Source organism: Heterodontus francisci, chromosome 18 (genome assembly GCF_036365525.1).
Source record: "Heterodontus francisci isolate sHetFra1 chromosome 18, sHetFra1.hap1, whole genome shotgun sequence".
NCBI classification, from domain to species: domain Eukaryota; kingdom Metazoa; phylum Chordata; class Chondrichthyes; order Heterodontiformes; family Heterodontidae; genus Heterodontus; species Heterodontus francisci.
In genome coordinates, this window is record NC_090388.1 from 57,280,606 (window position 1) to 57,302,999 (window position 22,394).

The 22,394-nt window shown below is 43.9% G+C and overlaps 1 protein-coding gene across 4 annotated transcripts in view; it reads left to right on the forward strand.

Annotated features, from left to right (window-relative positions):
* The window catches only part of LOC137379652 (ninjurin-2-like), a 354,918-nt gene extending 333,292 nt beyond the window's left edge, over positions 1-21,626 (forward strand). For all 4 annotated transcript variants that reach the window (XM_068050793.1, XM_068050795.1, XM_068050794.1 and 1 more), the window contains 2 exons: positions 16,554-16,785; positions 17,758-21,626. In XM_068050793.1, coding sequence (XP_067906894.1) covers positions 16,554-16,785; positions 17,758-17,894 — 369 coding nt within the window. In that variant the 3' untranslated portion in view covers positions 17,895-21,626. The remainder of the gene's footprint in view (positions 1-16,553; positions 16,786-17,757) is intronic.
* Positions 21,627-22,394: the final 768 nt, after the last annotated feature.

Sequence of the window (22,394 nt, forward strand, 5' to 3'; positions counted from 1 at the left end):
AACCGACGAGAGAACAGGCTATTTTAGATTTAGTTTTATGTGATAAGAAAGGGCTAGTTAATAATCTTGTTGTAAAAGCACCTTTAGGGATGAGTGACCATAATATGATAGAATTTTACATTATGTTTGAAAGTGAGGTATTTCAATCTGAAGCCAGGATGTTAAATTTGAACAATGGAAATTATGAAGGTATGAGGGGCAAATTGCCTGAGATGGATTGGGAAAATACATTAAAAGGTATGACAGTACATAGGCAATGGATAGTCTTTAAAGAAATATTACATAGTTTACAGCAACTATACATTCCTTCAAGGCACAAAAACCCCAAAAGTAAAGGCAGTCAACTGTGGATAACAAAGCAAGTTAAGGATTGGAGAAGATTAAAAGAAAAGGCCTATAAAGTTGCCAGAGCCAGTAGTAAACCTGAGGATTGGGAGGATTTTAGAATACAGCAAAGGAGGACAAAGAAACTAATAAAGAAAGGAAGAATAGAATATGAATGTAACCTAGCAGAAAATATAAAAACGGACTGTAAAAGCTTCTATAGATACACAAAAAGGAAATGTTTGGAGAAGGCAAATGTGGGTCCATTACAAGCAGAGTTAGCAGAATTTATAATGGGGAATAGAGAAATGGCAGAGAAGCTAAATGATTACTTTGTCTCTGTCTTCACTGAGGAAGATACAAAAAATCTCCCAGAATTAGAGATCCAAGGGATTAGGGGGAATGAGGAATTGAAGGAAATTAGTACTAGTAAGAAGGTTGTATTGGAGAAGTTAATGGGGCTGAAGGTTGATAAGTCCCCAGGACCTGATATTCTACATCCCAGAATGTTGAAAGAGGTGGCTATGGAGATAGTGAATGCATTGGTGATCATCTTCTAAAATTCTATAGGTTCCGGAGCGGTTCTGGCAGATTGGAAGGTCGCAAATGTCACTCCACTATTTAAGAAGGGAGGGAAAGAGAAAACAGGGAATTACAGACCTGTTAGCCTTACATTAGTCATTGGGAAAATGCTAGAATCTATTCTAAAAGATGTGATAAATGGACACTTAGATAATAATGATCTGATTGAGCATAGTCAACATGGATTTATGAATGGGAAATTATGTTTGACAAACATGTTGGAGTTTTTTGAGGATGTTACCAACAGAACTGATAAAGGGGAGTCGGTGGACGTGGTATACTTGGATTTTCAGTAGGCTTCTGATAAAGTCCCCCCAGAAGGTTGGTTAGCAAAATTAAAGCACATGGGATAGGAGATAATATACTGGCATGGATTAAGGATTGGTTAACAGGCAGAAAGCAGAGAGTAGGAATAAACGGGTCATTCTCACGTTGGCAGGCTGTGACTAGTGGGGTACCGCAGGGATCAGTGCTTGGGCCCCAGCTGTTCCCAATATATATCAATGATTTGGATGTGGGGACCAAATGTAGTATTTCCAAGTTAGTGGATGACACAAAACTAGGTGAGAATGTGTGTTGTGAGAAAGATGCAAAGCGGCTTCGAGGGGATTTGGAAAGACTTAGTGAACGGGCAAGAATAAAGGGTAGGCGGTGGCGTAATGGTATAATCACTGGACTAGTAACCCAGAGACCCAGGGTATTTCTCTGGGGACATGGGTTCGAATCCCATCACAGCAGAAGGTGGAATTTGAATTTAATTAATAAATCTGGAATTAAAAGCGAGTCTAATGATGGCCATGAAACCATTGTCGATTGTTGTAAAAACCCATCTGATTCACTAATGTCCTTTGGGGAAGGAAATCTGCTGTCCATACCTGGTCGGGCCGACATGTGACTCCAGACCCACAGCAATGTGGTTAACTCTTACATGCCCTCTGAAATGGCCTAGCAAGCCACTCAGTTGTACCTAACCGCTACGAAGTTAATAAAAACGAATGAAACTGGACGGACCACCCAGCATCGACCTAGGCACCGGAAACAACAAAGGCAAACACAGCCCTGTCGACCCTGCAAATGTCCTCCTTATTAACATCTGGGGGCTTGTGCCAAAGTTGGGAGAGCTGTCCCACAGACTAGTCAAGCAACAGCCTGACATAGTCATACTCACGGAATCATACCTTACAGACAATGTCCCAGACACTGCAATCACTATCCCTGGGTATGTCCTGTCCCACCGGCAGGACAGACCCAACAGAGGTGGTGGCACAGTGGTATACAGTAGGAAGGGAGTTGCCCTGGGAGTCCTCAACATCGACTCCGAACCCCATGAAGTCTCATGGCATCAGGTCAAACATGGGCAAGGTAACCTCCTACTGATTACCACCTACCGCCCTCCCTCAGCTGATGAATCAGTACTCCACCATGTTGAACACCACTTGGAGGAAGCACTGAGGGTGGCAAATGTGGGCCATCAGCAGCAGCAGAATTGTACTCAACCACAATCTGTAACCTCATGGCTCGGCATATCCCCCACTCTACCATTACCATCAAGCCAGGAGACCAACCCTGGTTCAATGAAGAGTGCAGAAGGGCATGCCAGGAGCAGCACCAGGCATACCTCAAAATGAGGTGTCAATCTGGTGAAGCTACAACACAGGACTATCTGCATGCCAAACTGTGTAAGCAGCATGCGATAGACAGAGCTCAGCGATCCCATAACCAACGGATCAGATCTAAGCTCTGCAGTCCTGCCACATCCAGTCGTGAATGGTGGTGGACAATTAAACAACTAACTGGAGGAGGTGGCTCCACAAATATCCCCATCCTCAATGATGGGGGAGTCCAGCACATCAGTGTGAAAGATAAGGCTGAAGCATTTGCAACAATCTTCAGCCAGAAGTGCCGAGTTGATGATCCATCTCAGCCTCCTCCTGAAGTCCCCAGCATCACAGATGCCAGTCTTCAGCCAATTCGATTCACTCCGTGTGATATCAAAAAACGACTGAAGGCACTGGATACTGCAAAAGCTATGACAATATTCCTGCAATAGTACTGAAGGCCTGTGCTCCAGAACTTGCCGTGCCCCTAGCCAAGCTGTTCCAGTACAGCTACAACACTGGCATCTACCCTGCAATGTGGAAAATTGCCCAGGTATATCCTGTACACAAAAAGCAGGACAAATCCAACCCGGCCAATTACCGCCCCATCAGCCGACTCTCTATCATCAGTAAAGTGATGGAAGGTGTCATCAACAGTGCCATCAACCTGCTCAGTGACGCTCAGCTTAAGTTCCGCCAGGGCCACTCAGCTCCTGACATCATTACAGCCTTGGTTCAAACATGGACACTCAAGAGGTGAGGTGAGAGTGACTACCCTTGACATCAAAGCAGCATTTGACCGCGTATGGCAGCAAGGAGCCCTAGCAAAACTAAGGTTAATGGGAATCAGGGGGAAAACCCTCCGCTGGCTGGAGTCATACCTAGCGCAAAGGAAGATGGTTGTGGTTGTTGGAGGTCAATCATCTGAGCTCCAGGACATCACTGCAGGAGTTCCTCAGGGTAGTGTCCTAGTCCCAACTATCTTCAGCTGCTTCATCAATGACCTTCCTTCAATCATAAGATCAGAAGTGGGGATGTTCGCGGATGATTGCACAATGTTCAGCACCATTCGTGACTCCCCAGATACTGAAGCAGTCCGTGTAGAAATGCAGCAAGACCTGGACAATATCCAGGCTTGGGCTGATAAGTGGCAAGTAACATTCGCGCCACACAAGTGCCAGGCAATGACCATCTCCAACAAGAGAGAATCTAACCATCTCCCCTTGACATTCAACAGCATTACCATCGCTGAATCCCCCACTATCAACATCCTAGGGGCTACCATTGACAAGAAACTGAACTGGAGTAGCCATATAAATACCGTGGCTACAAGAGCAGGTCAGAGGCTAGGAATCCTGAGGCGAGTAACTCACCTCCTGACTCCCAAAGCCTGTCCCCCATCTACAAGGCACAAGTCAGGAATGTGATGGAATACTTTCCAGTTGCCTGGATGGGTGCAGCTCCAACAACACTCAAGAAGCTTGACACCATCCAGGACAAAGCAGCCCGCTAGATTAGCACCCCATCTACAAACATTCACTCCATCCAACACCGACGCACAGTGGCAGCAGTGTGTACCATCTACAAGATGCACTGCAGCAATGCACCAAGGCTCCTTAGACAGCACCTTCCAAACCCGCGACCTCTACCAACTAGAAGGACAAGGGCAGCAAATACATGGGAACACCACCACCTGCAAGTTCCCCTCCAAGCCACACACCATCCTGACTTGGAACTATATCGCCGTTCCTTCACTGTTGCTGGGTCAAAATCCTGGAACTCCCTTCCTAACAGCACTGTGGGTATACCTACCCCAAATGGACTGCAGCGGTTCAAGAAGGCAGCTCACCACCACCTTCTCAAGGGCAATTAGGGATGGGCAATAATTGCTGGCCTGGCCAGCGTCGCCCACATCCCATGAATGAATAAAAAAAACTGTGGCAGATGGAATATAATGTGGAAAAATGTGAAGTTATCCACTTTGGTAGGAGGAACAGATATGCAAAGTATTTCTTAAATGATAAGAGATTAGAAAGTGTAGATGTACAAAGGGACCTGGGAGTCCTTGTCAATAAGTCACTGAAAGCTAACATGCAGGTGCAGTAAGCAATTAAGAAGGCTAATGGTATGTTAGCCTTTATCAAAAGAGGATTTGAGTACAGGAGTAGTGAAGTCTTGCTTCAATTATATGGAACCTTGTTTAGACTGCACCTGGAGTACTGTGTGCATTTTTTGGTCCCCTTAACTTAGGAAGGATATTATCGCCATGGAGAGAGTGCAATGACTTGTTCCCGGGATGTTGGGACTGTCCTATGAAGAGAGATTGGGGAAACTGGGCCTGTATTCTCTAGAGTATCGAAGAATGAGAGGTGATCTCATTGAAACCTACAAACTTCTTAAAGGGATAGACAGGGTAGATGCAGGTAACATGTTTCCCCTGGTTGGGGAGTCTAGAACCAGGGGACACAATTTTAAAATAAGGGGGAAGCCACTTAGGACAGAGATGAGGAGAAATTTCTTTACTCAGAGGGTTGTGAATCTTTGGAATTCTCTACCCCAGAGGGCTGTAGAAGCTCAGTCATTGAGTATGTTTAAAGCAGAGATTTCTAAATACAAATGACATCAGGGAATATGAGGATAGTGTGGGAAAAAGGCATTGAAGTGGATGATCAGCCATGATCATATTGAATGGTGGGGCAGGCTCGATAGGCTGAATGGCCTACTCCTGCTCCTATGTTCCTAATTACAATAGGAGGGCCACCTGTCTAAAAGGAAGGCTGTAGCTGCCATTGGGAGCATGACTGTCAGATTTTGGGCTCAGTGGTGATGAGGAGCAACACCCTCCACAGGAAGGGCAGAACCCTGGGCATCAGGAGGGCATGGGAGAGGAAAGAGGGACAGGAAGGCAACAAAGGCCATACTTTCAACAGAGGATCTACCCCTGAAGATGGACCTATCTGGAGATGACTGAGACCTCTTCAGGCAGATGGTCACTGACATCTGTGTCCTCATTGCCGAAGACCTCACACCTTGTAGAACTGATCCCCATGCCCTGCCAGTAGTCTTCAAAGACATTGTGGCCTTGAACTTCTTCACTTCTAGTTCCTTTCAAGGATCAGCTGGGGATCTTGGTGGCATCTTGCTGGTCAATGATGCCCTCTTTGCCAGAGTTGGACAGCCCATTCATTTGATGATGGACACAGCCTTGCAGTGACAAAGGGCATTGGATTGTGCCTCCATCTCTGGATTCCCCCAGGTACAAGGCATCACTGAATGCACCCATATGGTCATCAAGGCAACCAGCCAGTGAGATCCATCAACAGGAAGGGCTTCCATTCCCTCAACATTCAACTGGTCTATGACCACAACAAGAGCTTCCTCCATGTGTGCGCTTGCTTTCCTGGCAGCTGGCATGACTTCTTCATCCTCCACCAGTCCAGGCTACCTCAGATCTTCACTCCAACTCCCAAAGTGCATGGATAGATCCTAGGGGACAAGGAAAACCCCTTGAACAGATGGCTACTGAGCCCTCTATGGGACTCCCAGACAGAGGTGCTATAACCAATGCCACCTGCTCAGCAGGAAAACCATTGCTCAGGCCATTAGGCTTCTGAAGATGCAATTCCAGTGTCTAGACCAGTTGGGTGGTGCCATCCAATAACCTCCTGCAAGGCTCTTGGTTATTGTGGTAATCTGCTGCACTCTCCATAACATGGCCCTCCAGATGGGTGTGGATCTTGAGAACGGTGAGGCCCTGGAAGGAGACAGCTCACTGGGGGAGGAGCAGGAGCTAGAGGTAAGAGAGGAGGAGGATGAAGATGAGGTGGAGGGAGATGACACTGAACAGAGAGGTGCCCTGCTGCACAATGAGGTGGCCTCCTCCTGCCACCCTCTGGGAAGAGGACGTCTGTCCTCTCCCTCACGGCCTCCAGCATTAGATCCAGGTGAGCATCAATGAAGCGAAAGTCTGCCCTCCCCTGGGTGCCAGGTCTCTGGGTCCCCGGTGACATCTTGCTTCCCTTGAGTTAAGTGGAAGGGTTTGGCACAAACCGCAGATCTCTCCCTCAGGACAACTGGCAGCCTCAGTGAAGACTGCTGTGGGGTATGTAAATAAGTTTCACACTTCATCTTATCCACATCCATTCCCACCCCCACTGGCTCTAGGTGGACAGGAAACCTGTCTCCATAATAATTAAGGGTCACCACTGTGAAAATCTGAACTTTAATCAGTTTCCCACAGAGGCAGGTTTCTGATCTGAAAACAGATCCAGCTCCTACTTCCCGCCTCCGTGGTGAAAATTAAGCCCCAGTTGTCTGATCCAGCATGGTGACCTCTACAGGGGGTCTGTGGCGAGTGTGAACAGGGCAAGCAACAGCATGTCAATCAATCAGATTGAATCCTCACTGAGACAGGCAGAGTCTAAACCAGGAAGTATAAATTAGAATATTTAATTAATTGTAAAATCATGTACAGAAGGTGAAATAAAAAGGAAAGATGGGATTAAGAGAAAGTGATTAAAGCCACAGAAGGAAAAACTAAAAAAAGGTATTTTTTAAATTCCCCAACAAAATACGTTCTGAAGGAATGAGACTCCACACTTATAAATTTAGAGAACCAGAGATGTTATTTGGCAGTAAAAATTCAGTTACACTTGAGTGTCCCAACCAGTCGTTTTTCCAGCATGTTTAGTCGGTAACTATGGGTACGTACATCAAATTCACACCCTTCCAATAAGAGTCTGTTGGGGAGATATTGTCATAGCGCAGATTGTGAAGGAGCAAGGCAAACTGAGCAGCAACTTCTGGATTTTTAACTGCATGTCCATTCCAGAAATTGCTGTCCAATTTACTCCATAATAGTGGTGAGCGCCATTCGCATCACCAGAATTATTACTGCAAAATCCAGGTTAATGTGCCATTGCGTCAGCGTAATTTTTTGTGTGCAATAAAATCTGTTCATCACTGACAAGTTAAAATTTACATGGCAGTGCCACAAAACAATACCACTTTTAGAAACCACTGGTGTTGCATTGATCACCCAGGGCAAGTGCTTCTGTTTTGTATGCCAAGCAACGCTTATTGTGATGGTCACAGTAAAGACTGTTCTGAATTCTTTACGTTAATTACTTTGCTTCCTCAGTCCGATCCTAGGATTTAAATATATTTGTGCTTTGGCCCTGATGAGTAAAATCATATAGTCTTATAAAAATAGTTTATATCAAATCTTAACTTGTTTCCTATAATTGGGACTAAAGGAAGCTTTAGTACACTTAGCAAACATTTGTGGAATTACGTTCATAAATGAAACATTTTCTTTCTCGTTTTGATGTATCCAGTGCCATCTAGCGGTCATTGCTGGAAATCCATCCCAGTGTCTGCCTTTCTTAACCCTGAGTCATTCTCCACTGAAACACGACCAGCAAGTACAGTACTGTTGGTTAGATTAGGTCTGGATTATGTCAAACAGCATATAGAATTACTTTCTGGAAAAAGTCTACCACCATCAAAAGAAGTCTCATCCGTATCATAACTTAGGCTGGTCACAAACTGCATGTGGCAGACTCAGGAGACAGGGACTGACATCTGCAGAGCCTCCACTCCCCGCTGTCAGATTCCATGTTCAGCTCTGACTTCTGTGGCATGCATTTGTTTAGTGCATTGCCCATTAAAATTTCCTCACTAAAACTACCTACATCCCCAGCTTGATTTGTCTGGGAGATGAGAGAAAGGGTGTATAATGGCATGGATGACGAAGTGGCTGGTTCAGCAGAAGTGGAAGGCTGCAGCTCTTCCTCCTCATTTAAAAAAAAATTTTCTTGGGAAGTGAGTGACACTGGCAAGGCCAGAATTTATTGCCCATCCCTAATTGCCCTTGAGCTGAGTGGCTTGCTAGGCCATTTCAGAGGGCATTTAAGAGTCAACCACATTGCTGTGGGTCTGGATTCACATGTAGGCCAGACCGGTAAGGATGGCAGACTTCCTCCCCTGAAGGACATTAATGAGCCAAATGAGTTTTTATGACGATCCGGTAGTTTCAGGATTATTATTAATTTTATTCCAGATTTATTAATTAATTGAATTTAAATCCCCCTAGCTGCTGTGGTGGGATTTGAACTCATTTCTCTGGAGCATTAGTCTGGGTCTCTGGATTTCTAGTCCAGTAAGATTTGCACAATACTACCATCCGTGTAAGATTAGAGGTAAGGTTAGATTCTCTCTTGTTGGAGCTGGTCATTTGTGCGGCGCACAAGCCTAAATGTTGTCCAGGTCTTGCTGCAGGCGGGTACAGACTGCTTCAGTGTCTGAGGAGTTGCAGATGGTACAGAACACTGTGTAATCATCAATGAATATCCCCACTTCTGACCTTATGTTGGAGGGAAGGTCATTGATGAAGCAGTTGAAGATATTTGGGCCTAGGACACTACCCTGAGGAACCCCTGCAGCAATGTCCTGAGGCTGAGATGATTGGCTTCCAACAGGCATAAACATCTTCCTTTGTGCTAGGTATGACTCCAACCAGTAGAGTTTTACCCCTGATTCCCATTGACTTCAATTTTGCTAGGGCTCCTTGGTGCCACATTGGATTAAGTGCTGTCTTGATGTCAAGGACAAACAGCTTTTTTGTCCATGTTTGGACTAAGGCTGTAATGAGGACTAGAGCTGAGTGGCCCTGGCAGATCCTAAACTGAGCATCAGTTAGCAGGTTGTTGCTGAGTGTCACTTGATAGCACTGCCAACGACACCTTCCATCACTTTGCTATTGATTGAGTAGACTGATGGGGTGGTAATTGGCTGGATTGGATTTGCCCTGCTTATAGTGGACAGGACATACCTGGGCAATTTTTCACATTGTCGGGTACATGCCAGTTTCTCAATACCATTTGCTTTAGGTTATTTAGAGGAAGAAAAGTGACAAGTTTTTATAATGTCATGTGAGGACTATGATGATTCCTCTGTAGCACCAGGAAGCCTCCAGGTTTGATTCTTGGCCTAAGCTGAGTTAGCCTAGCTCAGCCAGGGCGAAATGAGGGTCACTGCAGTTGGTCTCTAGGTCAGACACTGGAAAGTCATCCAGTGTTCCAACTCTTGAATGCTGTCTAATAACCCCTGCTCAAAGTACGAATGTGTGAACATCATGTGAGGACAGGTCTGGGCTTGGTTGTGGGGCCTTTGTGGAAAATTCACTGGGAACAGTCAGTGCCCACATTCATACATTGTCATTCTATGGATTGTAGCCAAAGTTGTCTCGCAGCAGTCTGGCCAACCAAGGTTCATACATAATGCACTTGTCCAGGGCATTGAAAGGCACCCAGCAGTGTGGAAATGTACCCAGCAAAGAGTCAAACACCTTCAGGAATGAAACAGAGAAATGTTTGGGGAAATGAGCAAATACAATCAAGAAGAAAAAGAATGTATTTCAAGTTTGAACCAAAATAGTTGTTTCTGCCTTGCAGAGTGCCAGTATTTTGAATCTAGACATATCATTGCATATCTCCAGCTGCCTGCAGACTTATACCATCCTCTAGCACCACATGAAACCGCAGCTGGCATGATAAGATTATTGATGTGTTTGTCATTTCAGCTGAAATGGAAGCAATGGGATTAGAATGTAGCAGATTCATTTTTCTTTGTTAATTTTTTTTAAATGGCATCTTATATGCATTGCATTCCCAATGAAAAACAGAATTTTGCTCTCTAAAATAAAAACAGTAAATGCCTGAAATAGTAGTTCAATTTACTATCTGCAAGAAAACCAACATGTTAAAGTCTCGGATGAGAATCCGATGAAAATGTTACATTCAATTCAAATGAATACTGACTAAATGACTGTGCATTTCCAGTATTTTATGTTTTTATTCCTGATTTTCAGTATTCAGAGTTTTTCTTTTTATCTATTATTCTTGAGTTATTTCAGATTAACTGATGTGAATTTCACATTCCTGAAATAGCACTTCAGCAGAAGCAAGCTGATAAACCTTGCCCATTCCTGCAAGCAGAATCAGATAAATGTATTTTTCGGTATCTGTAACAAAATAACATGTAACTACACAAAAATGTAAGATTATGAAGAGCATTTTAGTTTTGGGAGGGAGGTGGCTTATGTGCTTCTCAAATAAGGTGAATCTTTATGTTTTGAAGTTGATATCAGTTCACAGTTCAGCATTAATTGGTACTAAACGGACAATTCTCAGTCACAGAAACTGAAAGGATGTTGAACGGAGAGATGTCATAAAAGGAATGTAACATATAAAAAGCATGGTCCTCTGTTGATGTCATATCATCACTATCTACTTGCTGGTAAATACTTCAAAAACATTGTGACCTTTAAGCTCTCAGCTAAATAAAACCATTGTCAGAAAGCTCAGGAGTTACTATTAGTGTTTATTAACAAGCAGGGAGACTGTAGATAAATTGTTTGTAAAAATATTTCCATAATTATTCATCCCCCATTAACTTCTGGAAATATTACAAGTGGTGCCTAGCTTCTGTAGCCACAGGCAACCAGTGGACAGACAGATCTTCAAAGACAGAAGCAGCAGAAAAACGTGACGTTTCTAGAAAGGTGTCTTTCCACTTCCTGATGCTTTTTATTTTTGTTCTGAAAAATGCACAATGTCCCACTGGTAAAGTAAAGGGGGGCTTTTTTCAGGTAAGGCTGAAGGTAGATTTCAGCCAGAGGTGAATTGCACCTGTCACATGCTGTAGCCTGACCTGGAGAACTCAAAGCGGTCATTGAATGCAAAATTGAAAATACTTCTGTTCTCAAATAAGTATCCAAACTCACTTTAAAAGCTGTCAGTTCACAATGAGAAAAAAAAGTGTGGAACAAATAATATACTGGGAAGAATGGATTCATCTGATACATACAATACTCTAATTGTGATAATTCAGATAGTTTAATTAAAATATAACGGATACCTGTAATTGAGTTACGGGATTCAGCTAGTTTATATCAGTTTTTTTTATTCATTCATGGGATGTCATCATTGCTGGCAAGACCAGCATTAATTCCGCATCTCTAATTGCCCTTGAGAAGATGTTGGTGAACCACATTCTTGAACCACTGAAGTTCATGTGGTAAAGGTGCTTCTACAGTGCTATAAGTTACAGTCTTCCAGGATTGTGACCCAGTGACAATAGAGGACAGTGACATATTTCCAAGTCAGAATGGTGCGTGACTTGAAGGAGAACTTGGAGGTGGTGGTGTTCCCATGCACCTGCTGACCTTGTCCTGCTAAGTGGTAGAGGTTGCAGGTTTTGGGGGTGCTGCCGAAGAAGCTTTGGTGAGTTGCTGCAGTGCATCTTGTAGATGGTAAACATTGCTTTGGGCCTTGGTTGTCGGTCCTCGCCAGAAACTCCATTCCCTAGCTACTGGCTCCATCCCTTTCCCTGTCAACTGTCTGAGATAGAATCAGTGTTCACAATCTCGGTGTCACATTTGCCCCCAAGATGAGCTTTCAACCATATAGCCGTGGCATCAATAAGACCACCTATTTCCACCTCCATAATATCGTCTGACTCCACCCTTGTCTCAGCTCTTTTGTTGCTGAAACCCTCAGCCATGCCTTTGTAACCGCCAGACTTGATTATTCCAATGCACTCCTAGCAAGCCTCCCTGATTCTACCTGCTGTAAACATGAGGTCATCCAAAACTCTGCTGCCCGTGTCCTAACCTGCACCAAATCCCATTCACCTATCACCTCTGTGCTTGCTGAACTGCAGTGGCTCCCAGTTAAGCAATGCCTCAATTTTAAAATTCTCATCCTTGTTTTCAAATCTGTCCATGGCCTCACCCCGTCCCTATCTCTGTAGTCTCCTCCAGCCCTACAACCCTCAGAGATATCTGTGCTCCTCTAATTCCAGCATCTTGAACATCCCCAATTTTAATCACTCCATCATTGGTGGTGGTGCCTTCAGTTGCCTAAGATCTAAACTCTGGAATTCCCTCTCTAGATCTCTCCATCTCGCGACCTTGCTCTCCTCCTTTAAGAGACTCCTTGAAAACCTACATCTTTGACTAAGCTTTTGCTCATCTGCCCTAATATCTCCTAATGTGGTTCAGTGTCATATCTTGTTTTATATGCCTCTGTGAAGAGCCTGGGGATGTATTCTTACTAGAAGTTGTTGTTGTTGCTGCCACTGTGTGTTGGTAGTGGAGGGAGTTAGTGCTTAAGGTTGTGAATGGGGTGCCAATCAAGCAGGCTGCTTTGTTCTGGATGGTGTTGAGCTTCTTGAGCGTTGTTGGAGCTGCACTCATCCAGGCAAGTGCAGAGTATTCCATTACACTCCAGACTTGTGTCTTGTAGATTGTCGATGGGCTTTGGGGAGTCAGGAGGTGAGCCACTTGTCACAGAATATCCAGCCTCTGACCTACACTTGTAGCCACAGTATTTAAGTGGCTGGTCCAGTTAAGTTCCTGGTCAAAGGTGAACCCGAAGATGTTGATGGTGGGGGATTTGATAGTGGTAATACCATTGAATGAGAAGGGGAGGTCAGACATTCTCTTGTGGAGATGGTTACTTCCTGGCACTTGTGTGGCGCATATGTTACATGTCACTTATCAGATGATGTCTGCCTGCTGTCGAGGTCTAGCTGCTAGTGGGCACGGACTGCTTCATTATCTGAGGAGTTGCGAATGGAACTGACTCTCTGCAATCATCAGCAAACATCCCCACTTCTGATCTTATGATGGAGAGGTCATTGATGAAGCAGCTGAAAGTGGCTGGGCTCAGCACACTACCCTGAGGAATTCCTGCAGCAATGTACTGAGGCTGAGATGAGAGGCCTTCAGCAACCACAACCATCTTCCTTTTTGCTAGGCATGAATCCAATCAGTGGAGCGTTTTCCCTGCTTTCCATTGATATCAATTTTACAAGGGCTCCTGATGTCACACTTGGTCAGATGCTGCCTTGATGTCAAGGGCATTCATTCTCACTTTATCTCAGCAATTCAGCTCTTTTGTCCATGTTTGGCTGTAATGTGGCCTGGAGCCGAGTGGTGAACCCAAACTGAGTCTAGCTTATATACATATTTATATTATGTAAAATGATCCTATTCAGTAACGTTTCCTGTTGCACTTTCCTGACACACATATATTTACATCACATCTGATTGAGTCTTCGAAGAATGATCTCCCCTCCCCTCCATCCAAGACATGTAGCATGACGGTTACTTCTAAGGCGGCCCACTTTGGACTCTACAATAGGCAACGCTCTTCTCCACAGATCCTCGCACTTTGAAGATACTGAAGTTGGACAACAGACTTAATGTTGCATACTTCCATTGCATTGCCAGCTCTCACACCTGCCACCAAACAAGATTTTTATTGTGAACCACTCACCTGTCCCTGCCCCCCTCCACTGAGCAAGAGTTTGTCTCTTAATCCCCTTCCCACACAGGTGAGCAAGATTTCAACCTCCTTCTCCCCGAGGAGCAAGAATTCAGCTCCCTTGCACCCCATGAACAAGATTTTGATTCTGAGCCCCATGCTATGGAACACAAATTCATCCCTGAATCCCCTTCCCACACCGGGAGCAAGATTTCAACCTCCTTCCCCACCTGCAGCAACAGTTCAGCTCGCTCCGCCCTCCCCAACCCCATGAACATGATTTTGACCCTCTTCCATACTGTTCCCCACCACTCCCACCCCACCAGCTTCATTTACCATTTTAACCCATCACTGGTTTCCATTACCTTCCACTCAACTCTTCACTGGCTGCAGTTACCCTTCGCAGGCTACCATTACCTTGCTTCATTTCCCCTCCTGACTCCATTTCTCATCCATAGTAACCCCCACTAACAGTTTAGAAAATGTTTGAATAAACTGCATATTTGAATTTTCCACTTTGGAACGCGTTCAGGTGTGTTTTATTGCCTAATTTTCAGCCAATTAACAAAGTATAGTGCCAGATTATGCCACAGGAATTGTGACATCCAAAGTGTGGCAGGTAGGAAGTACTGACAGGCATACTGATTTTATACTGATAGATTGAATTGCTGGGCGACATAACTGTATGTGAAAAGTAGTTCAGTTGTGGAGTGCTTTGGGATGTCCTGAAGATATAATATGGTGCTAGATAAATACAAGTCCTTTCTTCTTTCCTCTTTCTTTCTTACATAAAATCTTAGAACTTATAGCAAAGGAGACCATTTGAGTCATTGTGCCAGTGTTGGTACCGGAGGGGTAACTTTTCAAAGGGGTTCTTCCGCTCATCCATCATAACTTTGCTGAAGGGCTGCAAGAACCCTGGAAAACTGCACAAACTCAGTACCCACTTGGGTTAAATCATTCCCTGTTGTAATTTGGCTAAGTTGGCTGAGTGACAGAAAACAGAGAGTAGTGGTAAACGATTGTTTTTTGAACCAGAGGAAGGTGTGCAGTTGTGTTCCCCAGGTGTCAGTTCTCCAACCACTGCTTTTCCTGATGTACATTAATGAATTAGACTTGGGTGTACAGGGCAAAATTTCAAAATTTGCAGATGACGCAAAACTTGGAAGTATTGTGAATTGTGAGGAGGATAGTGATAGACTTCAAAAGGACACAGGCTGGTGGAATGGGCAGACATGTGGCAGATGAAATTTAATGCAGAGAAGTGTGAAGTGATACATTTCTGTAGGAAGAACAAGGAGAGGCAATATAAACTACAGGGTATAATAATAAAGGGGCTGCAGGAACAGAAGGACCTGGCAGTATATGTAGACAAATAGTTGAATGTGGCGGGGCAGGTTTAGAGTGTTTGAAAAGGCATATGGGATCCAGGGCTTTATAAATCAAGGCATAGAGTACAAAAGAAAGGAAGTTATGATGAATTGTTATAAAACACTGGTTTGGTCTCTACTGGAGTACTGTATCCAATTCTGAGCACTGCATTTTAGGAAGGATGTGAAAGCTTTAGAGAGGGTGCAGAAAAGATTTAATAGAATTGTTTCAAGGATAAGGGACTTCAGTTACGAAGATAGATTGGAGAAGTTGGGTGTTATATATTGTTATATCATTTGTAAAGAGCTAGGAACTAATTCTCATGTGTAAGTGTATTCCAATGTGCCAGATTCACTGCTGCAGTGGAGTCATGTGACGCATACCACGACACTGGTCAAAAGCAGTTCCTACCAGGCAGCATGGAAGCTGAATAGAATAAAGAGCTCCAGCATTTCCAAGTTTAAAGTGTGATTATTTCTATCTTATGGCAACCAGGAGACATTACACTGGGGTTGTTCTCCACAGAGAAGAGAAGGTTGAGGGGAGATTTGAGAGAGGCATTCAAAATCATGAGGGGCCTTGACAGAGTAGATAGAGAGAAACTGTTCCCTTTGGTGGAGGGATTGCGAATCAGAAGCCACCGATTTAAGGTGATTAACAAAAGAACCAAAGGCAACATGAGAAAACAATCTTTTATGCAGCGAGTTGTTAGGCTCTGAAATGCACTGCCTGAGAGTGTGGTGGAGGCAGATTCAACTGTGGCTTTCAAAAAGGAATTGGATAAGCAGCTGAAGATTAAAAAATTTGCAGGGTTACGGGAAAAGGGCAGGGGAGTGGGACTAGCTGAATTGCTCTTGCAGAGACATGACGTGGACTCAATGGGCCAAGTAGCCTCCTTTATGCTGCAACCATTCTATGATTCTATAATAATATACTGTGTAATTGCTGGTTTTCCTTAATGCACGTGTGTAGTATTTTTAAGTTAATGTGGGTTGCTATACCCGCACAGGTGGAAGGGTTACTGAGTTGTGATGTGATCTGCTGTTGGCTGTTGCTATGGTGCTTTAGTGGTAGATTGGGTCTAGCTGGTGACCCATAGGCCTAGTTTTGGCTGGCGCCAGCTGCCTCAGAGACAACTAGTACTGGAAAAGAGGCCTCAAACTGCGTGGGTAAAAGATGCATTATTTTGTCTTGGCCCTAACCCCCGATGACCCTGCTCCTGGTCCTGAAGAACAGGTGCTGTGTGGACCAATTTCTAGTCCAGAGAATCACTCTGGTCACTGGGCTGTTTCATTGTTTAAAGATAATTTGCCTAACATAACCTTTTTTTTAAATTTATGTTCCATAGGGTGAAAATACTATTACAAGACTGATGTCTTCACTCAACTTCAACCACTATGCCACAATAAAGAGCATGGCAGAGGGCATGCTGGATGCTGCCTTACTCATGTCTAATGCAACACAGCTGTTCACAGTTATCGACCAAGGGCCAAAATTTAATTACTACATTGCTCTTATTGTCCTGATTTGTTTCTCACTCACACTTCAGGTTGTTATCTTTCTCCTGCTTGTTTTTATTGGTAAGTAAATCTATTTCTTTTATTTGTTTCCATATACTGACAGCTGATAATCTCATTAAAGAACTACCTGAGTTTACCAAGCCTTACTGTGTGAGGATCCTGCAATATTATCAGCAGAGATGGAGCTATTAACTTCATGGCGATTGAGCAGTTACATAATCCAGCATCATCATCCTCAAAATTGTTTTAGGCCTGTTTTCTGGTGCCAGAGCTGGTGGCCCAAAGTTCATCCAAAATGGGGCTTTGGCCCTCATGATAGTTATTGTAGCAAATTGCTAGTGCCTCCAGAGACCTTGACTGTCAGCTGACTCTGAGTAGGAGCTGGATGATTTTCCACCCTCCCCAACTGACAAGCTCCACTTGGGTGCTAGTTTGCACATGCAGCTTGTTAGAAGCATGCAAAATGTTTTGGGCCTCACAACAGTAACCATGGGCAGGTGGCAGATGCACTTCACATGCTGACCATCCATTTTGTGCCAAAAGTTAAAATCGGTCCATTGGTCTTCACCATTTTCTGGAATTAATTCCAAACCTATACTATTATAGAATAAAAAGAACATCATACCAGGCAATCCTTTATTAATGTGCCCTCGTTCATTACTACTTCATGAAAGAGGAGTGATAACAAGCTTTTATCTTAAGATACCCTGCACAATGGACCCTCTCCAGGTTGATGTCTTTGGAATTTGGAAGCCAGATGTCTGTTTACATTGAGGGTAAATAAAGCATTTCATGCAGCTTAATCAGTGACAGAGGCAAATATAGGGTTTTTCTGTTTCTGAACTGATACATTGCAATAAAGGTTTGGCAAATTAGAAATGGTGATTTATATTACGATTCTCACTCAATGACGTAGATCTATGTAGTATGTGCTACATTATAAGTTATGTGTGTAATAAATGGTTATGGCAAGAGTTAGTATTTTTAGCCAAAAATTTGATTCATGTCTTAATGCTGCTGATTTTTGTGCAGCGAAAACTGATGTGAATGAAGTTGACAACCAGAAAAAGTTGAACTTGTGGAACAAAATTGCCATTTTTCTCGTGGGGGCCACTCTCCTCATGAACGTATTCATCACTGCACTTGGGGCGCAGAAGAGAGACTCTTGATGGCCTCAAGAATCCCAAGTCCCCATTGTACAGGCAAAATTGAGGTGCAGCATTTTAAGAATCTCCAAGATGATAACAGCATTCTGACAAAAGTATTCCAGACTTTGTGTCTGTTTTTTTGTAATTCACTTATCACTAATAACTTCTGTATTTCAATTGGATGTGTCCCACATGGGACTGGCTTATTAGACAAAGATGTATGGCTACTTTAAAAGGACGCTGGTCATTGCCTTGTTAAGCAAATACTCACGATCTTAGGCTTCCTGGCTTACTACTGCACCGGCACAGTATTAATATTTATTAATGCCTAAGCTTTCATTGTATTAGGCAGAGGGATACTGGAGGCTCATCGCTTGAAACTAACATTTACTTGGTTCACACTAATCTTTTGACACGAGGTCGATCTATGTCTTTTTCTGTTCAGCTTGCTTACTATTAACATCTTTTGCTTACATTGGTTTTGGACAAAACTGAAACATGTACCAGTGTTTGCACAGCAATACAGATCAAGGTGTGTTGTTAAAAGGCAACATAGATGTTCCACTTCCTACCCAAATGTGCTTAGAATGAATCTGGATGATGGCTAAACTAACATCCTAATAATTATTGAGATTTCACTCCTGAATCTGGTGTATATCACACAATATATGTTTGTTTATTTGTTGCTAAAATTCTGACTATTGCCTATTTTTGATATGTCAATACCTCCACTAGAATAATAGATAAAAGAATTTCAGATGAACCTATTAAAGCCTGATTTTAACTTAGGCGGCAGTCATATAGGCAGAGGATGAGGTGGGCAACAAACTGTCCTGACCTTGACCGTGTAAGTCCAAGAAGCTTTGAGGCAGAATTTTAGCTTTGGAGGTTGGGAACAGGTCTGTTTCTGGGTCTCAAACCCATCACTGGGGGAAACAGTCACTGACCTGGGATTTTGACCAGGGGGTATGCCCTTAATTGGCATGGAGACAAGTTCCCTGTCCAAATAAGGGCGGCAGATGGTCTCTTGAAGCTGAAAGGCCGATCAGAGGCCTTCCAACTTGAGAGGAGTGGCAGGCTGGAGAAGGTACTCTCCCACTGACTTTTTTAAAAATTCAAATAAGAAGTAATGAAAGCAGGCAGGCCACCAGTGTGGGCGGGGGAATCCCTCTACAGGGTGGCCTTTGGCTGCACCCACACCCAGGCAGGTAGGGAGAGCTAACAGGCTTGCCTGGAGTGCTGGACTCCAGCCTGCTGCTGGGTGCCTGCCTCCAGGCAGTTAAACTGCCCCCCATCGTGGGGGAGGCCATTGTCACTGGGCAGTCTCTCTGTGGGCCATGGAGTGCCCAAAAAGTGAGGGCCCTGCCCCTCTCCCTGGAGCCCACTGGGAGGCTGCCAGGTTCCACTGCATGGTCTCCCCTTGTGGCGATGGGCCTCCCCACTGCTGGCAAAATGCCCACGTAGTGAGAAGAGGCTCATAACTGGCCACTTAAGTGGTTCAATTGGCCTCCTGGCAGGCAGCACGTCTGCCAGCTTTCCCACAGCTGGCAAAATGGCATGGCAGCAAGTATACCCGCCCCCCCCCTCTAAAGCCTTCCCATGCTATTTTGCCAGCCTTCCTGCCTCCCAGCCCATTGCTAAGGGGCAGGTAAATTTTGGCCCCAATTTCTGGTACCCCTCCCCTTTTTGCAACAATTTTTTTCCTCACCCAAAAATCCAACCTCCATGCACAAAACTTGCAGGACTCCATAGGGAAAGAAGTGGTGTAGCTGCCCATACGTAAAAAGTGGCACCTCCTGCATGCAAAAATTAAGACTCCCATAGGCAAAAAGGATAAAACCAATGTCCCCTACATAAAAATTGCAAGAGCCTTATATGCAAAAACATGACATTGCTCACACAAAAAGCCAGACCCCTGACACAAAAATGGAAAAAGTTCCATGCTCCTAAAAATAAATGAAAATTGAAAAATTAATTTCTCCCTCTCACTCCAAGCCTTCCTCTTATCAAAGCTTGAAAACTGGGAAATTTCAAAGTTAGGTCTTTATACGTGCCAGGTTAGAGTACCGATTGGTGCAAAAAGGCTGCTCCCTTATTGATCTAAATGCACCAATCAGGTGAATTTCCATTCTCCAGGCCAGGGGAGTTTTTAAAGGACTGTATCTGTAATGTACGCTTCGCCTCACTTACCTTATAAAATGCATAAAGCCTATTTCAATGTAGTTAGTTTTGGCTGCCAATAAAACGCAACATAGTCGAAACCTGCTTTGAGCATTGAGGAAAAGCTGGGGTTGGAAGCTGGATTTGGCCTGCAGACTGCCCAATGAACACTTTAATCCTCGATCACTAACTCCATCCCTCAGATTTAACTGACATTATTCCCCTCTCTTTAGGGAAACTGAAATCTGGCTGTCATTCGATGTTTGGATTTGAATTTGAGGCCTTGGTGACTTTGAGCCATACAAACCAGAAAAATGTCCAGGCTCCCAAGAATAAACCCTTTGGGCTGAATTTTCGTTTGGGGCAGTAAACAGGAGACGTGACTGTTTCTGGGTCCCAGGGCAGCCTCTTAATTGATGGGTTCGCTGCCCAATTAAGGGTGGCGGATGAGCTCTTGAAACTGGAGGGCCATTCAGAGGCCTTCCAGCTTCAGAGGAGCAGCTGGCAGCAGTAGATAGTAAGAAACTGGGAGGTCGCTTCACCAGAAAGGTGCCCTCTAAGCCACATTTTAAAAAAATTAGAAAGTATGGAAAGCAGCTAGGCCACCACTGTTGGTGGAGGGGGAGTGGTGGGAGCCCCTCTACAGGGGGCAGCCTTTGGCTGCAGCACCACCCAGGCAGGCAAGGAGGGCCTCCAGCCTTGCCTGGAACGTTGGCATGCCGGCTTGCTACTGGGTGCCCGCCTCCAGGCAGTTAACCTGCCCCTCGTCACATCGGGAAACTGGGGAAAACCCCAGTTGGCCTCCATCATCTACCCTTTACAAGACTCTTAACGAGCCTAATTGCCTGCCCACCTCTTAGGGGTGGGCAGCCTTGTCAAGCCTTGAACTCACGTTGGCCAACGTCGGGAACGGGGTTGGGAAATTGGCATGCCGGCCAGCCTCCTAATTTTCAGGCCCTGCCCGCCTCTGTTCCCGACTCGGCGGGGTCCGAAAATCCTGCCCTTTGAGTTGAGGTTAAAGGACATTTTGCAGGCAAATTGGAAGAAGCTTTATCCTGCAACTGACTTATGCTGTTCTGGAAATTTAAGCATGCTGTTAATTGACACCTAAAGTGCAAAATGTTTGATTCCCCAGAACCTGCATTCCTCACAAAAAACCCAGCCAGAATGCAAATCTTTTTAAAATGTTACAAAGAAACAAAACAAGAAGTGGTTTCATAACAATGAGAAAACTGGTTGACAAGACACATGTAGCATAAATGAAGGATAAATTGGTGTTTGAAAGTGGCATCAGTTGTTTTGGTGGTGGAGGATTGATACTTGAAGGAGAGTGATGTTGTTTTGGTGAAACAGTATTTGTTTATTCAGAATCTCACATCTGACCAGCATTTCTGGGTGTACAGCTCCTGGATATACCAACAGTGTCAAAAGACCATTTCATAGGAAAGGAAAAGTCTTGTAACTTTTTGTAACTGTTAAATTGCACAAAATGGTATTCCGATGCAGTGCATGATTTCTAGATTCACCAATTAGTATTAATATATTGTCTTTTAAATAACTGGAAGTGTATCCTAACCGTTTTTATATTCTCATTGTGGTATTGTTGTATTTTATACTAGAATTTTTACCTGTTGCTGTTAAACAGGTTGTTATATATACCTCTTTAACAGCTGCATATTACTCAATTGAAGAATTTTAATAAAGCTTTTACCAATAAAATAATTTGAGATTAATTGTTGTCTTCATTGTGTTTGTCCTTGGATGCTCACAAATCAGTCAAGATTTATGACTTCACCCATCAGATTCATCCCCTCAAGCACCCGACTGGACTTTCAGGCACAGGACTGACAACAGTATTGGCCAGTAATTTCCTCAGATCTGCTCCCACTCCGCCGACGTAACGTTTCTAGATGTTGTTCCATAGTTTCAAGGTCAAATTCAATGTTTACCCAAGCCCAGTGTCTAAAATTGTCATGTGTGCATTATTGGGTCCATGAAGACAATTAGGACAATATCTGAGCAAATGGGTTATCTGCTTTTGTCCTTTTATTTTTCCCTGCAATTCACAGATATTGTGTAGAAATAATCACTGTACCTTGACTCACGACAGGAAAAAGAAGCATTTTTTCTCAACAGAACCTGCTCCCTCAACCTCTCTGCCTCACCACCTTTCTTTTCACCTTTACAAATTTTCTGAAAATCCAACACTTTAACCAAGGTTTCAATCATGCCTCCTAATTTCTACCTTCATGGTTCAGGATATTTTTCCATACATTTATTTGGGAAGCACCTTGGGATATTTATATGTTATAGGGTATAGCAAATTTAATGTTGTTAAGTCTGCTTATAATTGTAAGCTGT